Source organism: Amblyomma americanum, chromosome 1 (assembly GCF_052857255.1).
Source record: "Amblyomma americanum isolate KBUSLIRL-KWMA chromosome 1, ASM5285725v1, whole genome shotgun sequence".
Taxonomy (NCBI): domain Eukaryota; kingdom Metazoa; phylum Arthropoda; class Arachnida; order Ixodida; family Ixodidae; genus Amblyomma; species Amblyomma americanum.
Window position 1 is genome coordinate 333,648,339 of NC_135497.1, and position 20,302 is coordinate 333,668,640.

The following is a 20,302-nucleotide window of genomic DNA, read 5'->3' on the forward strand; positions in this document are numbered from 1 at the left end:
GAATGCATGATTCATCATCTACGCTAATGATTCTCTATGTATGCTAACCCAAAGTACGCACTTTAGAATCCCGAAGGAAGTTTAGTGGCGTCACCTTGCTTAATCAATGGCTACAAGGAAAAATAAAAATTAAGATGCATAAATTCGTCGAAACCCATGGTACGAGGAAGACCAGACACACGCAGGAACACTCTTTGGCCCCAATTTCCGCCCGCACAAACACATTTAAACGTAGCGTCTTTCCCAGAATTGTATCCGAATGGAATGCCTTACCCTTTCAGATTTTTCTGACCGGTAATTATGCAACGGAATTGGAGCGTCGCCTCCTTATTTCATAGTTTCTTATTAAACGGTTTTTGATTTATTTTACAATGCTTGTCTTTATTTGTTCGCACTTGATTTCGTTTTCATTTATTTTTCTCTGCCAATATTATTTGCATATGCTTGCCATTTCTTGTTGTGTAAAATGTTTGAATGCGCCCTTCCTGCTAAGACCATGCATGGTCTGCAGCATTTGAATTAAATAAATAAATAACTTAGAAACTGTGATTTAAAATGGTACCACGCTTGCACACTGTTGGCGGCGCTGATGTTCCTTGAAAACGAGCTCTTTCTTCAAGCAGCTCCGACAGGAGCGATGATGAAGATATGGACTATGTCTCCGAGAGCGAGGCTGACATAGTAGTTGAATCTGGAATGGACTCTCACGACGGCATCCAGAGCAACGACGACGACGCGCTGTAGGCATTGCTCGCATGTGCTAACCCTGTTCGCCCTGGTAAGGAGCAACGTCTAGGCGTCCGATACTTTCTTACGGTGCGTCTGTTGAAAATATACTACGCATTTCATAACCTGTGTTCTCTGTCCTGTAGCATTGAGGGCAAGCTTCTCAAAAACCGCTTGAGGAAAACACAGAACATATATATATATATATATATAGAATAAGGAAGCAGTGAAGCAATATATTTTCATAATCAGAACAATTTGAGAAAAGATACGAGCAAGTAAAATAGTTGAAAAATTTTGCACAGCTTTCCCGGAAATTACTTGGAGGTTGAAGAGTCAAAACGGACTTCTTATAACGGTTGCTTCACACGGACTAGGCACAACGCGTATATTCTGCGGCCGTACAATGCGTGCGTGCTTTGTCGCGAATAAAATCTTCGCAGCTTCATTTTAAGTCGCACGCCTTTACAAATGAGTAGCGTTAGCTTCATCTCTCTGCTAATAGATAAAATGAAGAAAAAAGACGCCGATACTTTGTGTCGCATGGCGAAGCAACGCTATGCGTGCAGAACGAGAGTGGGGCGCCCAGTGTACGCATTCAATTGGTCCGCCAAGAGACAGACGACTCGCTGTTTACTTTAGATATTGGTGCCCGAAACGACTGTTCTTTTTTCTTTTTGCGTGCCTTCTTGTGCTTCTAGCGATTTGAATCGATGGCTTTCGGTCCATGATGTTTGTGCCGGTGATCGTTTGCGCAACGGTAATTGATGCACTGCCGACGGCTGAGGGAGAGGCTCAATCGTTGGCATGCAAATGCTTCCGACGAAACGATCTTTCAGCGGGAGTCAGTGCTCCTAGATATGACACTACCTAAAACAACTGTGGCGGCAGGAGCAACAACCACTTAGCCGACAGTAAAGAGAGGTCTATGAACGAACGAAATAAAGAAGAAAGGTTGATATATTCGATGGATTCATGCAATGATTTAGCTTATTGAGATGCAAACACAAAAAGAAAGGTAAAAAAGAACTTGTGTAGCTGTTAATTGTTCCTGGAATCATTTTTCTTTTTGAACACGTGGTAGCTCAGGAGGCACTTTTTTTCTCCCCGGTTTTTCCCAGTGGGTCTGCCACCCAGGAGAGAACAACTTTTTTTCTATTCGTAAGGTTGACGACAGCCCGTCTTGGGGGAACGTTTTCCAACAATTGTGGCTTGGACCCCGGCTAAAGTGCTGCATTTTATGGACGTTCAAAAATTGGGAAATGAAACTGCTCACAAAAAAAAGCAAACCAAAGCAAAATGATAAACACCGGCGCGATGTTACGCCCGGTTAGCAAGTTATGAAGCGGCAGTAGTCAGGAAAACAAAGCTTCTAAAGTTACAACGTCAGCACCAAACAAGAGCTTGAATAAACCGGTGTTTCGCCTCGTGTACGGGTGCCGCTACACCCCATAAGTCGAGCTCAGATCGTTTCACTTGAATAGCAGTTATATGCTTCTTTTCTGGCTGTGTCTACTTAATAAAATATTCTCAACATGATACCCTATGTGGAAGTTTTCGTGTTTTATGGGGTTTAAAGTCCCAAAGCGGCTCAGGCTATGAGGGACGACGTAGTGGAGGGCTATGGAAAATTTCAACCAACTGGGATTCTTTAACATGCACTGACATCACATAGCACACGGGTCTCTAGCATTTCGCCTCCATCGAAATGCGACTTCCGCGGCCGGGATTGAACGCGCGTTTTTTGTGATCAGCATCCGAGCACCAAAACCACTGAGTCATCGCAACGGCCTAGGTGCAAGTTTTTGTCGAGTTTCTTTTATGTAAGGTAGTATTTTGTCCTCAAACGATAATAAATGCCTGAAGATTTACTATCGGTTTTCTTCGAAAGAAATAAAAAAATGGCTGGCGGTTTTGCATTGCTGAGCACGAAATATTGTGCAAAAGCACGGTTTTTTGAAGATGTACACCACTGCCAGGTACCTCAAACGCAATTCAGGTGTCCACTGACCTAGGGAGCTAGTTATGCGGCTTTCCGTCGCTCAAAATCAACGGAGTCTACAACGTTGTCAACGCCAACGCCAATGAACCAAATGAACGCCCGCAGCCTATTCGTCCAGTGCCGCGCTTCTGTCACAACGTTGTCAACGCAAACACATGCAGCGAACATCTGTCTGTCACTATCGCCATGGAGCTCAAAACGTGTTTGAGGTGTCCACTGACTCAGGGAGCCAGTTATGCGCCTTTCCTTTCCTCAAACTCAACGGAGTCTAAACCTTCCGCTGGTTTTAAGAAAACGAAAGGCGAATTACTGCCTCACTTTTTACATGGACGCCACCGCCTACTCATAGCGCGATTGAGGTTTCCACTGACCCAGTGAGCCAGTTGCCCTTGCTACTCAAAGGCTTCGGACAGATACGCGCCGCTGAAACCCTGTGACTGCGGCTAGAAGTGCCCGACTTCTATTGCATTATATTCCCACACGCCTTTGTAGAGAATAAAGATAGAAGAGTCCCTCAGTGGCCTAGGGTTAGCGTGTCTGACTCGCGACCCAAGGGTAATTGGTTCGATACCGAGCGAATTTCTCCAATTTCATTTTCAGGGTGAAATGTACTTTAAATACTTGCATACAATTGCGACAACTGACTCGTGCTACGTCCTCATATTTGCAATTGAACTCAAGTTTTGATAATTTTCATTCTACTGCTCAACGTGTGACGTCACGACCCGCTCAACCAATCCTTAATTAGAAGAATTAATTGCTGGGCTAGTTGGTGATCAGATACAATAGAAAAGTTTTTTCCGCCAAGACAACACACACAAGAAAGAAGCGCCCGTGGTGTCTTCTTTCTTGTGTGTGTTGTCTTGGCGCAAAAATTTTTTTATTATGTCCAATCCTTAATTAGTGTGACAACGCGCGCAGTTATTCCTCCGAATGTGCGCTCTAACGCTGTCACGTTAAAGACATTTGAAAGAACCAGGATGGGGTTACGTGTTGCGGTAGCACCTCCCGCATTGTTGAAGACACTCGCCCAGTGCAGGAACATTTTCTAAATTGCGTTAACTGAACACATTAATTCATTATTTGTCTTTTTAATTGTTTCTTTTAAAACTAAATAATTAAGCAAAAATCAGAACAACAAATAACGGAGTAGATTTTCCATCGCTAAGAGTACTGTGGCAGTGTTTTTTTCGAGTTCCAAGCAAAGCGCGCATATTCCAAAATTTCCGCCACAGGAGTACGTTTTTGAACATCCCGCCAATGGCGTTGCTCTTTTCTTAGACGCTGGCATGGCGTGCCCATGCTCACTCAACTACGGGTCATGTGGACCCGCGCGAGCGCGCGGCCCACGGTTTCGTGCTTTAATGCGTACCGCGCGCTTGCATCTGTTGTAGTATACAGTATGTGAGCAATGCACAGTTAGTGCCATTATGAAATGGACACAGTAATCTCTTATAAAACAGGAAAAATTGTGCCTTTCGCTCATACTTAGAAAATAATCAGTAGCTGAATGTTCACTTTGTGTTATGTTTCATATTGCCGCTACCCGTACATAGTTTAAAAGAAATTAGTTACCACGTTTATTGTTAATAGTGCAGACGTAGCTTTTGAGTTGTGACTTATTTTTGCGACAAATCCTTTTTCATTAACCCGTTTGTTCGCTTCGTTAGCGCCACATTCCTGGAGTAGCCGACGGCGTTGCTTTAGTCGAGCTGTGCAAATTTATTATGAGCAAATGTCTCTTCCTCGCACACGTTTTCTTCAGAGCGCAGGAAACCAAGTTCGACTGAACCAATTTCTTCACGAATTGCGGCTTCCTGGTTTCTTCTGTGACGCTCTGCAACTTCATATAACTGACGTTTTGCGGGTACCCCCTCAAAGTTACCGGTGCAATAAATAGTTTTAAGCGTTTATTCAATGTAGTGTCAAATAAACTACGGTCCTCTTTGCTCTAAGCGAGCGGTAATTTTTCGGCGTCGTTTTTATCGCCGTTCGTCGGACCTATTTTTCGGACAACTGGCCTGCGTTACCCGAGCACGAGCACCCGGTAGTGCACTGCACGGCTTCCGCGCTCCGTCGTCTCTCGTGTCGAGACAGCTCAGGCCGCTATCAGCGGCGGCCACGGTCCAGCGGAGACTCCGCGGCCGCTCGAGTTTCCTCAAACAGCAACCCGCGGGCCAAGCGGCAGATTGCACGCGCGTGACATCATCACTGTTGGACACGTGAGCATGGCAAAGAGACCGGAATGCTGCTCGCGTCCTTTGGGGGGATCGAACAGTTGGACGACGTACGCAAGTATAAACGGGGCATCCCGCTGTGCGCTTGGACACCTACTCCTTTATTATTTTTTTTTTATGCTTTGCCGTTCCGGAGCCTCTTCCTATGGCCTGTCCTCGAGAATGGCTACTAGAGATGCGACAGGCTAAAGTCATTCGATGTTCGCATTACGGATACTGGATCAATTGTTTCGAGCACCTATTCGCTGCAAGCTTTGGGGCTGTGACGAAAATTCTCCCGGCTCGAACGTATAGGGGATATTCATGTGACGTCACGAGCGTCACTCTGATGATGTTTTTTTTTTTGTGGCGCAAGAGCATGTGTGACCAAAAAGCCCCATGGCACAAGGATTTTCTCTACTCAAGGTGGGGTCAAAGACCAATTTCCCAAGCATTTCAACCTAAAGAAGCCGAACACCAGACCAGTGGAAAGCTTGTACCCATTGTATCACCGGTGGGTACCTGTCGGCACTGGGGATCGAACCCCGCATCTCTCGCATGCGAGGCGGGTGTCCAAACGACTCGACCACCGCTGCGGTGTGCGTCATTCTGTTGCCCAGCGTGTAGCTTCAGCTCTGCAGGCGGAGCACGTGGCGATAAACCTCTTGGACAAGACCGCGGCTTTTCGACGTGTGCTCCATGACGTCCCTGTGACGTCGGTGAATACTCCCTGTACATTGTCGCACGGCGGAAAAGTCGGCCAGATCAGCGCACTACGAAGCTCGTGGCTGTCTGGTGAGACTAAAAAGTTGTACATGCGAAGGGAATGCTCCTGCTAAACGAGCAAAATCTTTTTGCTACTTCGAGTAGTAGGTCATCCAGTTCTCCGGAAAAAGCTGGTGAACCAGGCGTGTCACCTTTCGCCTCCGCAAAATGTTGCTACGTAAGAACCTTAGTGTGTGGTAGTTGACGTCCCTACGCCTGTTAGGGTTCCTCCCGCAAGAAAATTGCAGGCCACCCACTCGCAGCGGACATCGAGCACCACGCGAACCGGAAGGTAAGTATATACAGAGGTCGTGCCAGGTAACTTGAGCATGAGATTAAAGCGCAGCTGGGAGATACGATACTGTTTGCCGTTGCGTGGCGCTTCTCAGAGAATTTACAAATGCCGCTTAATTGCTTAATTTTAAATGCCGTTCATACTAACTATGCAAAATTTGTGATACCCATTTTAAGCCCAACAATGTTTCCTTAAGTTGTAGAGGGAGTTCAGAAACTGTAAATTCAGTTTTTTGTACTAACGTACGTCCAACATGGTCATTTTTACACCATGTAAAGAAAGCCCCTGAGATAAGAAAAAGAAGCCACGTGAATGCGCTCTTGCGCTACCGCATTGTAGCGGCCCCAAACGCGTTTTGAATGAACGAAGCGTGCGCGCTCACCGTCTTCAAGTCAGCGGTCCACGCCGCTGTGAGCATAGTCTTGAAAGTGCGCCAGCACATTCGTCCGGACATTAATAAGGTATACCGAGGGGGCAGCTTAGCCAGACATAGGGTTTGAGCGAAGGCCGTAACGTTGAAAGAGCACGCAGAAAACAGCTCGCTTTTTCTGTGTGCTCTCTCAAAACTACAGTCTTCTTTCAAGCGGCATTAGTCCAGAACGTGGAAATCGCGTTCCATGGTCTGCAATAAGGGATGGGTAGGCCACTTAATGTCCGTTCGGACGAAGCAATCGCGCAGACAAAGCAATAAACAAAGAGAAAGCAGTAAAGTCGTGTAATTGAAGGTAGCCTCTGTTTTATTTATTTGTATCATTGTGTACCGAGGCGAGCAGTGACTGCTCAGCTGGACACGCGATTGGGGCGCTGAAGTATGGTAGAGCATGAGCGCAATATCCTGATTTTTTTTTTCACATTTCGCAGGATTTCTTTAAATGCCGGAAAGAGGGCGACGCAGGAAGTACGTCGACACCAAAATGGGATTGGTTCATTCTGGACCGCCTCTACAACTTAACAAAAGAACTGTAGCGCGACCAAGACGAACACAAGACAGAGGCACACAGGACTAGCGCTAAGGACTAGCGCCGCCTGATTGGTAGAATGACGGAGTTTTTGTGGGCCCAATTAGCGCTAGTCCTGTGAGCCTCTGTCTTTTGTTCGTCTTGGTCGCGCTACAGTTCTTTTGTTACAGTATGCACCATCTAGCCCAACAAAAAGTTCTTCTAAACCATCTTCAGCTTAACGGAGCGCATTTGGCGTTTATAGAATACTACGAATTTTACGTAATTATTTTAATTACTATTTAAGAGGAATGTAAAAAAAAAACTCTGAGGAGCGCCACATGACTCTAAAACAATATGTTTTGGTTTCACCTATCAGCTGTGCGCCTCTGTATTTTAAATCCTTGGCTCAATTTACGTGAACCATGTATATCACGACGTACTTTATTTTAAAGCGAAATTTATTGCCCCGGGGCATCAATGATGGGTGAAGGTGTGATGAAAGATGTAGTAGTGATTAAATGAATGAAAAAAGGCTACCTGATTTGATGAAGTCCAGTAGAGAACGATGGTACGGTCCCTGCGTCCAGGCAATGTATGAAGCAGGGTTGCTTGATGAAAGACCCGCTACATTCAGGTGCCGGATCCTTGTAGGCTCGAGAGCTGGGCAGTCCCACAGTAAGTGATGAATGTCGGCTTCAATGTCCTCGTGTTTACATATCGGACAGCTTGGCCGAGGATACAAATCTTGGTACTGAGGCCACTTCCGAGTGACGGCAGGTGTGAGGGCAACCCCGACCCGGATCCTTCTAAGCGCAACCTCCTCTGCACGGGTAAGACCGCGGGGAAGGGTTATCGCACACGGAGGGATGAGAGCACGTGTGCGGCGCCGGAGGAGTTCCTTTCTTGATGAAAGGAGGGTAAAGTTGTGCAAATGAAGGAGCCGAGGCAGTGATGAGTCTGGATTCCCAAGGCGGGTCGCTAAATCTGCCTGGATTTGAGAGGTCAGCAGATCCCGTGGGACCCACTCAATACGTACTGGCTGCGGGATGCGTGCCACGAGCCGGTGGATGTCCTGACATATCGTTGGACTGCGGCTAACCCGTCGTAGCAACCGGACAACTTGAAGGGCGTCAGTGCGGATGACAGCGCGGGCCGCAGGGAGCATATTTATGTCGGCCACGGAGCAGAGTGCTTCTTGAACTGCAACGAGCTCAGCACAAAAGGACGAAGGGGGTTCCGTAAGCTGAAACCTATAGGTTTGATTCAGGGCAGTAGATTGCTGTTGTTGCTTCGCAGGCTTGTATGCTTGCGTCTACGTAGACAGCAATGGATCCTTCAGGCAGGCAAGCATCTTGTTCCTCAAATTTCTGGCGAAGCAACGATGCCGTATTAGCAGATGTTGGCCGGCGATTATCTGTTGGCTTGTTGCCGGTGAGCTGTACAAACTTCCGTCAGAGAAGAACTAGCGTTGGCGGCCGAAGAATGGAGTGTGACGTTGCATAAGTCCTCAGTGCATGCGTGGAGTGCGATAGACTGGCCTTAAGGCTGCTCGCATCCCGGCGCTGCTGCACCAGCTCATCAATGGTATTGAGCTGCGCATTATATTGTAAAGCTATGACTGGTGTGATACGTGGAAGGCACGTAATGGTCCTCATAGCCTCTCGGTTAACGGCTTCAAGGCATTCCCATTGGGCTCTTGTAAGATGTTGAAACTGGGCTTGATAAACAACACGTGGCTGCAGAACTGCCCTCACCTATTGCCGTGCAACGAACGAGCCTGCGTCACCAAATTTTGGAGCAATTCTTCGAATCAAACCCAAAATCTGAATAGCTTGCCTTTCTGCCTGAGAAAGCCATGCAGGCGCTGATCCTGATTGATGAATCATTAAGCCAAGGATTTTTACACTCGGACTTTCTTGTAGTGGGGTGCCTGATAGACAAAGACGGATTGGACTTGCAGCAAGTTAACGGCGTTCCCGGCGGTTGGCGACCGACGTGTATGTTGTTTTATGCACGGATAGCTGAAGTTTGATGGATGATGCGTAATTAGAGGCAACATCCAAGGCAGACTGAAGGTCGCCTCCTGAGTACGGAGATCTTGGTGAGTACTCCACACCGTGATGTCATCAGCGTACGACATACTTGAACGACAGAAGCAGCTTGATTCTTTAGTGTGCCGAGGGTTCCTATTCATTTTTTTCCAATTCTTTTTTGATTCACCAAGTTTTTTGGTTTGTGATGGAAGGAAAGAAAGCTTACAGGGGTTAGTTGTTTCTGTCCTTTACTACTTCACGCGAAGGTGAGACGCGTATCCGTGGCACAGTAAATTGGTTGGTGCGTCGCGTCGGCTCGGCACCGTTCATCGTTTACGCATCTCAGTTCGAGTTAGTATTTGGCGAGCGGTCACTGGGTAGAAGAGGAGCTGCGCCGGCCGGGCCTACGAAGTGGGTTTTGGGGCCACCTACAAGGCAGATCCCTGCTGCACTAATAATAATAATAATAATAATAATAATAATAATAATAATAATAATAATAATAATAATAATAATAATAATAATAATAATAATAATAATAATAATAATAATAATAATAATAATAATATTAATAATAATAATAATAATAATAATAATAATAATAATAATAATAATAATAATAATAATAATAATAATAATATTGGTTTTGAGAGAAAGGAAATGGCGCAGTATCTGTCACATATCGTTGGACACCTGAACCGCGCCGTAAGGAAAGGGATAAAGGAGGGAGTGAAAGAAGCTGTGTTTATGCAAACACAGCAAGTGCAGAGGCAAGAGGCCGACTTTGGGATTTAGGCTACGCACCACGCAATGTGGCTCAGGAGACAAGGCGCTCTGCTGTTAGCCACAGGTACTGGTATCGAAAAACTCAAGACACAAGAGAACACGCGTCGTCTCGCGCGTTGTTCTCTTGTGTCCCGCAGATTTTCATGCTCACAGATTTCATTCGAGCCGTACCAACAGGTTCAATGTCAGTCTGTTCTTGTATAATATGTGACGAGTTCCCGCGTCCTGGAATAGCTTCCGTACGCGCTGCGCCACTATCCACTTTCTCGCTGGGTAGAAGAGGCCGCGCGCGTTTTCCAAATGCAGATGGGGATGTGACGCACCGCCGCCGCCCGCGCACCTGGTCCGCCCCCCCGTGTACCGCAGAGGGCGCTTCTTTTTTCCCCCCCTCGAGCTTCGGGCGTGCCCAGCTCACCGCCAGCGCCGATGATGATAACAATAACGGCCCTGCTCGCTTTTGTCTTTCGGCCGCCGCGGCGGGCGGTCGTGCGTGAGGTCATCGGGCTGTGACGCGCCCGGGGCAGCATGCTTTCTCCGCCACCGCTGCTCGTGCACATCGCGCGACGCTTCGGCGCGCCTGACCCTCTGCTGCGCGAAGCCAAACACAAAGATGCGCTGCCGCGGTGGAGTTGCGGACTGGCGGGGCGTTCGCAGAGGGGCTCGTCATATAGGTGTCGCCCACCGGACATAACCGTGAGAGGTCGCAACGACGCAAACGGTACATGGGTTTTCTTCGTTATTTGTTTTTCCGCTTTCCTTTCTTTCGACGGTGGGGTGCTATTCGCAATATTTCGATCCGTAAGTGAAAAAAAAAGAAAAAAAAAGGTCAGACATTCAGCATATTTGAGCAAGGAAAACAGAGAAACACCTATCTGTCATCAGTCCTCACTGCTACGCAGCGCCTTGGGGATCCGCTGTAAGTGCAGATTTGTCCAATCAGGCTACGAAAGAAGTTATGTCACATATTACCTGTGCAAAACAAAGAAATAATGCGTCCGATTTGTGTATACGCTAGTCGTTCACGTCATCCAGTGGCCATCCCCCCCCCCCTCCCCTAAACCAAAGCCTTCCGCATAAATAATGGAAAGTGGTAGAGCGTTTCCTGCACATCCTGTTCACATTTTCAGCCTCTTTTCGTCAACAAAAACATCGCTGCGTGTTTTTGTCTCTTAAGGCGCGCAAATGCTAACAACACAAGAAGCGCATTCTGCAGCCGTGCAATTGCTAAGTAATTCTGATCAACGCCGGAGCCAGAATTTTTGCCCGGATAATCGCAGGTGCACGAGAGGAGGCAATTGAGACGAAGCGCACTGTGTGATTACTATTTAAACTGGGCCTGATTTGAACGTTTTTCCTGCCGTGGATGAGCCTTACTCGCCATGACAAGGGATGCCGATGCACCCGCCGACCAGATGATCGAGAGCGGTTAAGACTCTGTCTATATTTACATTTCTTGACACTATATTGTAGTGTCCCGTCTTTCCTTACAACTAAGAAGCCCTGCCAAGAAAGTGTCTATATATAGAACATCATTAGTAACATAAGAAAATAATAACGTGGTCCCAAGAGGCTACTGACTCCGTGGCGGAGGGCTGAAAACAGAACATGCAAGAACGGAACCGCCACGAGTGCTACTGATAACGTAACCGGCGGTAAATAAACTACACTATAGGCGCACCACGCGGACATGTGGAAATTGCCGTCAAACATATTTAGCGACAAAAACAGCGCACCATTCTTTCCCGTATACTCTCCTTTTTTTTTCAATCTCTTTAGCTTAGATTTCAGAAAGCCCACCGTACTTCCGCGCAATAGCCAACACGCCCACCAGTTATTTTTGTCTATATTTCTTTCTCGAGGATCATTTCGCATTAGAAGATGTTGAAATTAGGGGTGAGCGAAATTCGTTACCTCTGGAACTATACCTTCCACTTGTTAGACAGTGAGGTGAGAGGCTGGGCCATTGGTGATCAAGCGCCCTCCTTGACGTATACATGTTTCTTAACAGCGAACGGGCTCTTAAGAACAAAGGCAGTGTGATTGGTGTCGGTGGCCATTTTACAATTCTTAAAACGCACTATAGCGCATAATATGGACTGCGTGTGTGTGTGGGCGGGGGGGGGGGGGGGGAGGCAGAGAATTTTACGTACAGCGTCTCTATAGTTCACATTTCTCTGTCTCTGCCTTTTTCCGCCAAGCCTTAACCACGTCCCTCGTTGCGTTGCGCATCCAATGCTCGCTATGAAACCTTTCGGAAGGAAGAGGAGCAAGTGGGCGGCTGCAGCCTATAGCACGCGAGCTTTTCGGTCGGCCCGCACTGCTACGGCGGCAGCAACCCGCAATCCCCTCGTCTGTTTATGCCCCGAGGGTCCGCTTCTCCGCAGCAGCGACTCGTTCCAGCTCATTTCGGCAGGTTTGGACTTGGCGGGCCGATGAAACGGCGCTCGCGCTGTAAGGGGAGCCGAGCCCCTGAGACGAGCGGCCGCTTTACTGTTATTACCACGCCGTACCTCCTTTCCCTCTGCACTGACCGTTGGGACGAGGGAACGGCGCGCGGAGTGCGCTGTGAGTACGCGTTGCTTCCCATCGGTAACCTGGCCACGAGTGCCGCCGCGTTCTAAGCGGGTCGGGCAAGCTCGGTGCGTTGCGCTGCGAAGACTGCAACAAGAGGGGTTTGCTGTCGCGTGAGGTCAGCGCAAAATGGACAAGAAAAGAGAGGGAAACCCCAGACCGCCAGCCAACGTTTCGACAAGAGGACTGGCATTCGTGAGGACCGAAGAAGGAGAATTCATTTTGTTCATTGAGTGCTGTCAAGAATTTCATCCTCCCTGACTTATATCCGCCGTGTTTCATGATACATGCGATGAGGAAGTTTATGGCATGCTTTAGCCAACTTCGGCGAGGTCAGCAAGGAGCATTTTTGTGAAACGTGTGAAACTTGCGATTCTATGCGACAAAAAAAAAATAGAACTTGACAAATTCAACACGATTATTTCTCATTGTGTAGAGCGGCAGTTACACAATATGGCGTTTTCGGAAGAAGAGGGCTTTCAGAGGAATACGGCCGAAGGAATTCAGCGTTTATATAGCGAATTCAGCGGTGGCAGCGCAACACAGTTAGCGAACACGATTTAATGAGCAGTCATGATCTGGGAAGATAATATACAAGTGGATAGAAAAGTTCGAAATTGCCAACTGTGACTTCGTTGATTTCACCTGACGATCGAGACGGCGCACGTGGAAAACTTGAATAGACAGATTTAGTAGGGCGCGTTCCGCTACAGTGAACCGCTTACTCGAGGAGACAGCTGTGCCTGCGCTGTGGCAGGTGTGTGCCCCTCGGGGCCATCCACGGTTGCGCATACAGCTTCCTGCGGAAACGAATCGTGCTATGCTAAAACTCTCCAACATCTTGTATGACCATAACGAGCGTCACAATCGGCGGACCGTACAACTGCCCACTAGTAACTCACCTGACAGAAAATTCGCATGCAGGGCTCCTGTGCCAGTTACCGCTTGATTAAGGAATATGTAGTGAATTTTTTTATAAGTGTTGCTTTCTCTTATATGGATCAATACAACGCGTGAACAGACCACCATTGCACAAAATAAGTAACAAGTGCAACCACGAGGCAACAACAATCGCAAGAAAAATGCAAACACACACAGAAAAATGTTTTTCGTTGAGCCGCGTTTCCTCGGTGTGCAGCCTGAAGGCGAACGGCGATGTTCGGTCACTGACTGTGCGGGATGCGTAAGTGGGTGAAGCAGAAACGCCATCATGTTTACGTGTTACAGGTTAATAGTGAGGTAGGTGACCCCGATATCAATGGCCTGTAGCGAAGCTCGCTCAGGTCGCTGCCGTTCTTGTTTACTTTCGTCCTCGCACCTGCCGTAGTAACACTCGACACGCATTTCGGAAGTGGTGTGACCTTCGCACAACCCGGCTGAGAGCGTCACCGAGACACGATGGAGACAAAACGAAGATTTCAGTTGCGCAGATAAGGAAAGGGCCCGCCGAGACAAACACATAATGCACGCACGTAACGCTAACGGGCAGTCCTATGCTCTCCTTCGAGACTCTATCGAAAAAGTTAAGCGATTTCCGTCACTTGACCGCGCACTGAGAAAAGAAGTTGGCTAGTTTTTTTTTTCTTTCGCACTCCAGCAGGTGTTTGCTCTGCTGAATATTTTTTGCGCGTGGTTCCTATTCGGACTTAAATCCGTAGCCCCACTAGGGGTAACGAGCGAATCCCAATGGCGTTACAGTTCAGGGTCAGTATGACGCGTGTTGACCTGTTTCGTTTTCGGCATACCATGATGCTCTCTCTTTTGCAAACCGAAACGTGCCAAATTATTCGATCACCTGCAGTTGCTTCACTCGATCGCTGATGGTGCAATGAACTACGGGCATAATTTCAATCACTGACGCTTCGTTTCAGCCGCTGTAGCCCGTTGTGCAGCGTGCTTTAAAGTCGCGCTAAATCATATCTACTGCTGTCTCTAAGCGTATGCAGATAGCGGATTTTTCAGCTTCTGGCTTGTCGCGGGTGCTGCGCCCACAATTGAAAGCATTTCAGACATGTTTCGGAAGTTATAAAGGAGCTTGGAATCTAATCGGTAGGTGTTAAAAGTTCTAAAAATCTGACACCAGCGAATTATGCATCTGATTCATTTGTAGCGGAAAAACATTAAACCTTGAGATTTTCTCGATCCCGGCCGCTGCGGTCGAATTTCGATGGAGGCGTCTAGAGGCCCGTGTGCTGTGCGATGTCAGTGCACGTTCAAGGATCCCAGGTGGTCGAAATGATCCGGAGCCCTTCACTACGGCGTCCCTCATAGCCTGTGTCTCTTTGGGACGTTCAACCCCATAACCACGAACCGAAAACCTTCAGATTTGTCTTCTGATTACTAGGCGTGACAAACTGATCTGTACTCCCTCAAGAGCTGCTGATTGTCGGTTCATTCTTGAAGAGAAGTACGCGCAAAACGACAATGGACGAAAAAAAAAAGCAAAGGGCAGAGTGGGGACCAACGATTCTGTGATTTGTTAAAATACTGCCTGCTTACAAACAGCAACCGTTTTCCACAATAAAGAAAAGGACAAGCAGGGCACTACTTCTTTCTTTCTCTCGAGCTTTTGACTTACTTACGATGAATAATTTTTTTAGTAATCATCCGCGAGTACAACGTTATGCAGAATTTTAACATAAACTTTTAATGAATGCCGAGATTACCTACGTTTTTATGAACAGCTGAGTGGGTGGCATGCTTGCACACGTAGCACCAGCCATGCCCTGCCCCTACCTTCCCTAGTCGTGGATAACACCCACAGTCAAGATAGTGACATGCCAAATGCTTTGACATTGTCTATCTCGTAATCTGTCTACCTAGCAAATATATTCCCCACAAGATAACGCAATAGAATAGATATTATCACGAATGAAACGCACAAAGAGCTCCAAGCGCGGCTTTGAATCGGCTGGAAATTGTACTTTCATTACTTCCGATCCTACTGAGCACGGACATATTTTTTTCCTTGCTGCGAAGACCACCTCATACCACGCTTGCTTGCCTGCTTTCCTCTTCTGGAAAAGAAGACGCCAGGCTGGAGTGTGAAATAGCTGTTGTTTACAACGTTGATGTTTTTGTGTTCGCATAACTTCAACGTGAATAAAAGCCATGGGGCTCCTATGCACAACGAACGTGAGCCACCAAAAGAATGCACAATTCTGCTACGATCATTCATCGGTGGTATATAGAGTATGCACCGATGTCCCAGTGACGGCCATTTTGTGGTCTATGTGGCAGAGCGAAAGGCTGCAAGCCCCTCTAGTCGGCTTATTGCCACCTGCTCCGGCTTTGCACTGCTGAAGTCGCAAGCTGCACCACAAAATGGCACTCATGACGTCGCACGAGTACCTCGGATACCCGGTGCGTCCACATGTGTAGTTCAAGACGAGAGGAAAATGCTGATGAGACCTTAGAAATTCAAAAATTGAATGAATGAATTCACGCAGTAAGGAAGGCATCTGAAACCAGACCACAGATTACGGTACAGCGATACATGTTTTTACGCGTAAGTGCAGATTGCCCTACAGTAATTTCTCTGAACCACAGGTGTCGTGCACCAAGGCAGATGATGGGGTGCCTCGCCCTTACGTCCAGGGCTGGGGGGGGGGGGGGGGGGGGGGGCGTATGTTATGACTCAAAATGTTTGTTTATGGGGCGACTCACGATACGAGGGACGCTGTTTCGACCGCCTGGGGTTCTTTAACGTGCACTGACATCGCACAGTACACGGGCCTCTAGAATTTCGCCTCCATCGAAATTTGACCGCCGCGGCTGGGATCGAACCCACGTCTTTCGGGGCCGCAGCCGAGAGCCATAACCACTGAGCCACCGCGGCAGTGACTCATAAATGTGAAGCGATTGCTATGTCGAAATGAAACTCGCTTTCGAAGTAAAAAAAAATGCAATGAAATGAAACCGGATCTCAACTTCTTTGTCCGATTCCGCTGGATATCATACTTTGTTCCAGCTTCCGAGCTCTATCTTATTTGTTTGTTTCCGATAACTTTGTCGGTGTCAACTGACGCCCGCCGAGATAGCGGAGGTGGCAATCGCGATAGCAGCAGTGGCGGAGGCCCAGAGCGCGGCACGCTTTACGGGTAGAGGATGGGGCGAAGAAGGAAGCGAAGAGTAGTAGTAATGAACAGGTAAGCTGCGTGCACATTGAGCGCATCACAGATTGCGCTGCTGGTGTCGTGCACCCGTGATGGTCGCACGCGGCCCCGCACAGAGTACGGCTTCACTTGGGTGCAGAGAGTGCGCCGGTGCCTAAAGCTCCCACGCAGCGAAGGCTTCGTGGAACCCAGAATCGTCTTCGCGAACCCTTTGACGGTCGCGGGCACCCAATTCGTAGCCACTGTGCTTTAGCATTCTTTGCAGTATTTCTAGAGACTTCGCGCTGTCAGCGAGCCTTGGCAGAACTGAAACAGATTGTAAGGTTAATAACATAAAAATCCTACCTATTTAATCCCTAAAATATGCCATAGTCAAGACTTATCTGTCTAGTGTCACAGCAAGCCAGCATGACAGAAGTATCACGAACTGCCTAGCGTTGTAAGTGGTCAGCCAATAACAGACGCCGAATGTGTGATCGAGCGACAAGGCAGTAACTCCAAGTTAGCTTACAAGGGCCTTAAAAAGCCGCTTTAGTTGATACCGCTATGGCTGTGAAGTACGTATTTTTGTCCGTGCTTCATTTTACGAAATTAAAATATAAGTGATCGCTTATGGCCCCAATCTCTTCCCTATGCGGCAGCGAATTCTAGAAGGAAGCAGTACTCGTCATGGGCTTACCTTGCAGTAATTTAGAGAATAAAAAGTGGATGAACGTGTTATGAAATTATGCAAGAAAAGGAAAGATGAGCTGAAGGCGGGCCGCACGAAGGTTAAAAAATACATAGGAACGGAACGTTGTCTGCATTCTTTTTCGCCTTCGCGTTGCACGCCTTATTCTGCTACTTTATTATTATTATCATCAATTTTCGCATGATCGTGTTCCAGTTAGCCAAACGCTCCTGTCGGGCCATCTGGATGTCCTAGATGCATTCAAATGAGCTCAATCCTAAAAGGAAATTATTTACAGTGTCAGGATACCAGTTTTAAAAATAACGCTAATGCTTCAGAGCACGCTGTTAAGTTGACGTCATAATTCATCCTTTTAGCCACATTAAAAAAAAACCTGAAACCTGAGCTCTCTGTCATAGGTCTTTGGCTACTAACTACCATTACGTGACCTATAATCGTACACGCTGGCATTTCAGTCATCACTCAGGATATTACTTAAACAAATTTTATGGTGATAAGCAAAAAACGAAAGCAAGCAAGACAGATTCAATAAACTACATGTGGTTATTTGGGTGCAAATTTTGGTTCAACTTTCTTGCTGGCATTGATTAAGTAGCGGGCGCATGCAAACAACTCGCACCTACATGCGCTGAGTAATAGTAGCTACGGAGTAATGACAGTGCCCTGTTGGTGTGACATTGCATTGCATGTAGGCCAACAATCTTCAGCTCCTGTCTCACGGCAGAATGTTTTGCTTTCGACTACACTTCGAACAACTCAGGTTGATATGCATTGTGAACCTTAAAAGTGGAATAATCTTTAATGTAATAGGTCTTTCTTCTCTTCGTGAAACTGACGGCGGACGTTCATGACCGTATCAAAGTCGAAAGTTACTTGAGAGGCTGGGCTGTTGGAACGGAAGCTATGCCACTTATAGGTGACCTCCCTCCATCTCTCTGAACAGCATTACGTCAACGCAGCGCATGCGGATCCAATACGAAACTCCGTTCTTCGAGTGAAATAATATTAAAAGAACATTGCACAGGCCGATGCAGTGCTAAGTCCACTCACGCTGCCGTGAGCCGGACTACTTTTAAAGCTACGCCCACTAGAGATCTCAAAACGAACGCCCAAACTGGAAAGCGTTCTCCCGTAGAAGTGCTCGCAGTCTCGCACGACGCTCTGACGCGCAACGTCGAACTGTCCTCTCTGCTCCATCCTCCCTTTCATTCAGTCCACTCTCCCTACGAATCCTCTTTCCCCCTCTCCCTCGTCTCAGTCCGCTGTCGCGATTGGCTGGCGCCGAGTGGGATGAGATCGAAAGGGCACGTCCCGCTTTTTTGAAGCCACCCTCCCCTGCTCACTGTCGCCCTCTCGGTAGTCTCCATCCGAGCCCTGACACCGCGCGGCGGCGCTGCCCGCGCTACCCCAGCCTCTCCCCATTTACGCCGCGCTTCGGTTTTCGCCTTTCCCCAGCGCGACAGACGACCGGCGTCCCCTCCCTTGCCCCTCTCCCAAAATCCTGCACGTGGTGGCCATCGAGCTGCGGGAAAGATTTGTATCCAAAACGGCCCTGCCATCCGTCCAGGTCAGCAGGTACTAGGCTGGCTCTGCGTCTGCCTTGCTTTCGCGCGCTGGTGCTGAGTCCCGGCCTTTTATCACGCGCCGTCGATATCATTGCGGCATTCGCCTTCGTCGTCGCCCGCAGCGCACGATGGCGAAATCCATCGGCGATCAGCGCGACGTGTGACGCTCGCCTCCCGGCACCTCGCTCAGTGCTGGTCAGGACTGCGTTCGGAGGTTTCCATGCCTCTGAAACAGGGGCGCTCATGGGTCTGCCGGAGCAAACAATGACCGTGTCCATATCGCTGTCGACGATGTTCAACCCGTTCTGCCATCCCGTCCTAGCATGTAAGTTGCTTCTTTACTTTCCATCTTTTTAGCTTCACATAAAGACTGCAAGTTTCTTCTTGTTTGGAGTCTGCGGTAGTTAGTGCAATAAGGTGTAATTATCCGCCACCTTTCGAAGCCGAGGGTTTCTGAATATCTGATCGCTCCGGCTTCAGTAGAATGCGATGACCGCCATCGTAGCCTACCAGCCAGGGCACCTGGCTTTCATTTGCATGACGGAGGCGATGGCACCGTTCGCAAAGATCACTTTTCTAGCTTGGCGCTAGTGAGCGCAGAGGCCCCCCTTTGCGCTTACCTGGCGTTGAGTTGGAGAAGTGCGTTACGCTGTGGATGATTCCCCCTTCTGTGTGCTGCAAGCTGTGAAGGCAGTAACAACAACGCAAAGCAACCGATCCCGTCGCGCGGCTCCTTTTCGGAAGCGCATCGCATGGAGTTCATGCGCGGCAGCCGTCAGTGCACGCAGAGGCATTAGAAGGCTTGTCTGGACCAGTCTGCTGCGGGACAAAAAAATTGAAATCTGAGCGAACATGTTATGTTGTGCGCCTGGCGCCTTTGTTGTTCGTATGTCTGTGCTGCGGCGCTTGACCGAAAGCACTGTTTGTGGAAACCACTACGCGTTTTCAAATTTCTTATCATTTGGTTCCCAACGCAAAGCTCCAGCACTATAGACAAGCCTGCTCATGTCTGTACTGGTTGTTTGCAGATGCCAACCATGTCGCTGCACCATCAAAGCATTGCGGCAGACAAGCTTTGCATTCTGATAACAAACGTCCTTTTGTAGGGACAAATGATAGCATTTTTTTGTTATCATCGAAGATAAAGTAATAGGTACTGCTAAAAATGATGGATTTTCTGACAGCCCATACACCGGTCGGATTTAATAATCATTCCGCATAATGGAACTTCTGAGAATGTCACTTTGTGGATGCAGAAAAATGTGTCCTCCTGAGCCGCTGTGTTGCGTCCAACTATATATATATATATAGCTTCCTCTGTATTTTTGTAATCATGTGGTCAACTGTGAACAAAAAAATAAACAAACTAGCGGTTATTTCCCGCGGATTTTTTATCAGCATTAGGAGGGTGTTGGGACGGCAGTTTAAACGGCGAATGTGTCGTGTCCGGCGGACGCAAATGGCTAATATGCCGCGGTTTGACCGTTAGGACATTTGTTTTATGCATTTTTTCATTTGCCTACACCGTCAGTAGAGGTTGATAATTTCTGCCGGAAAACACGCTGTGGAGCTTGCATGCTATGCTACAGAGTGCAC

The 20,302-nt window shown here is 47.9% G+C and overlaps 1 protein-coding gene across 2 annotated transcripts in view; it reads left to right on the forward strand.

The window, feature by feature from the left end:
- The window catches only part of Lim3 (Lim3 homeobox protein), a 144,132-nt gene that overhangs the window by 97,037 nt on the left and 26,793 nt on the right, over positions 1-20,302 (forward strand). Inside the window, exon 1 of one of the 2 annotated variants that reach the window (XM_077649921.1) lies at positions 18,575-19,031. The exons of the other annotated variant lie outside the window; for it this stretch is intronic. Coding sequence (XP_077506047.1) covers positions 18,950-19,031 — 82 coding nt within the window. The 5' untranslated portion in view covers positions 18,575-18,949. Of the gene's footprint in view, positions 1-18,574; positions 19,032-20,302 lie in introns of those variants that run through there. 2 annotated transcript variants of the gene reach the window in all.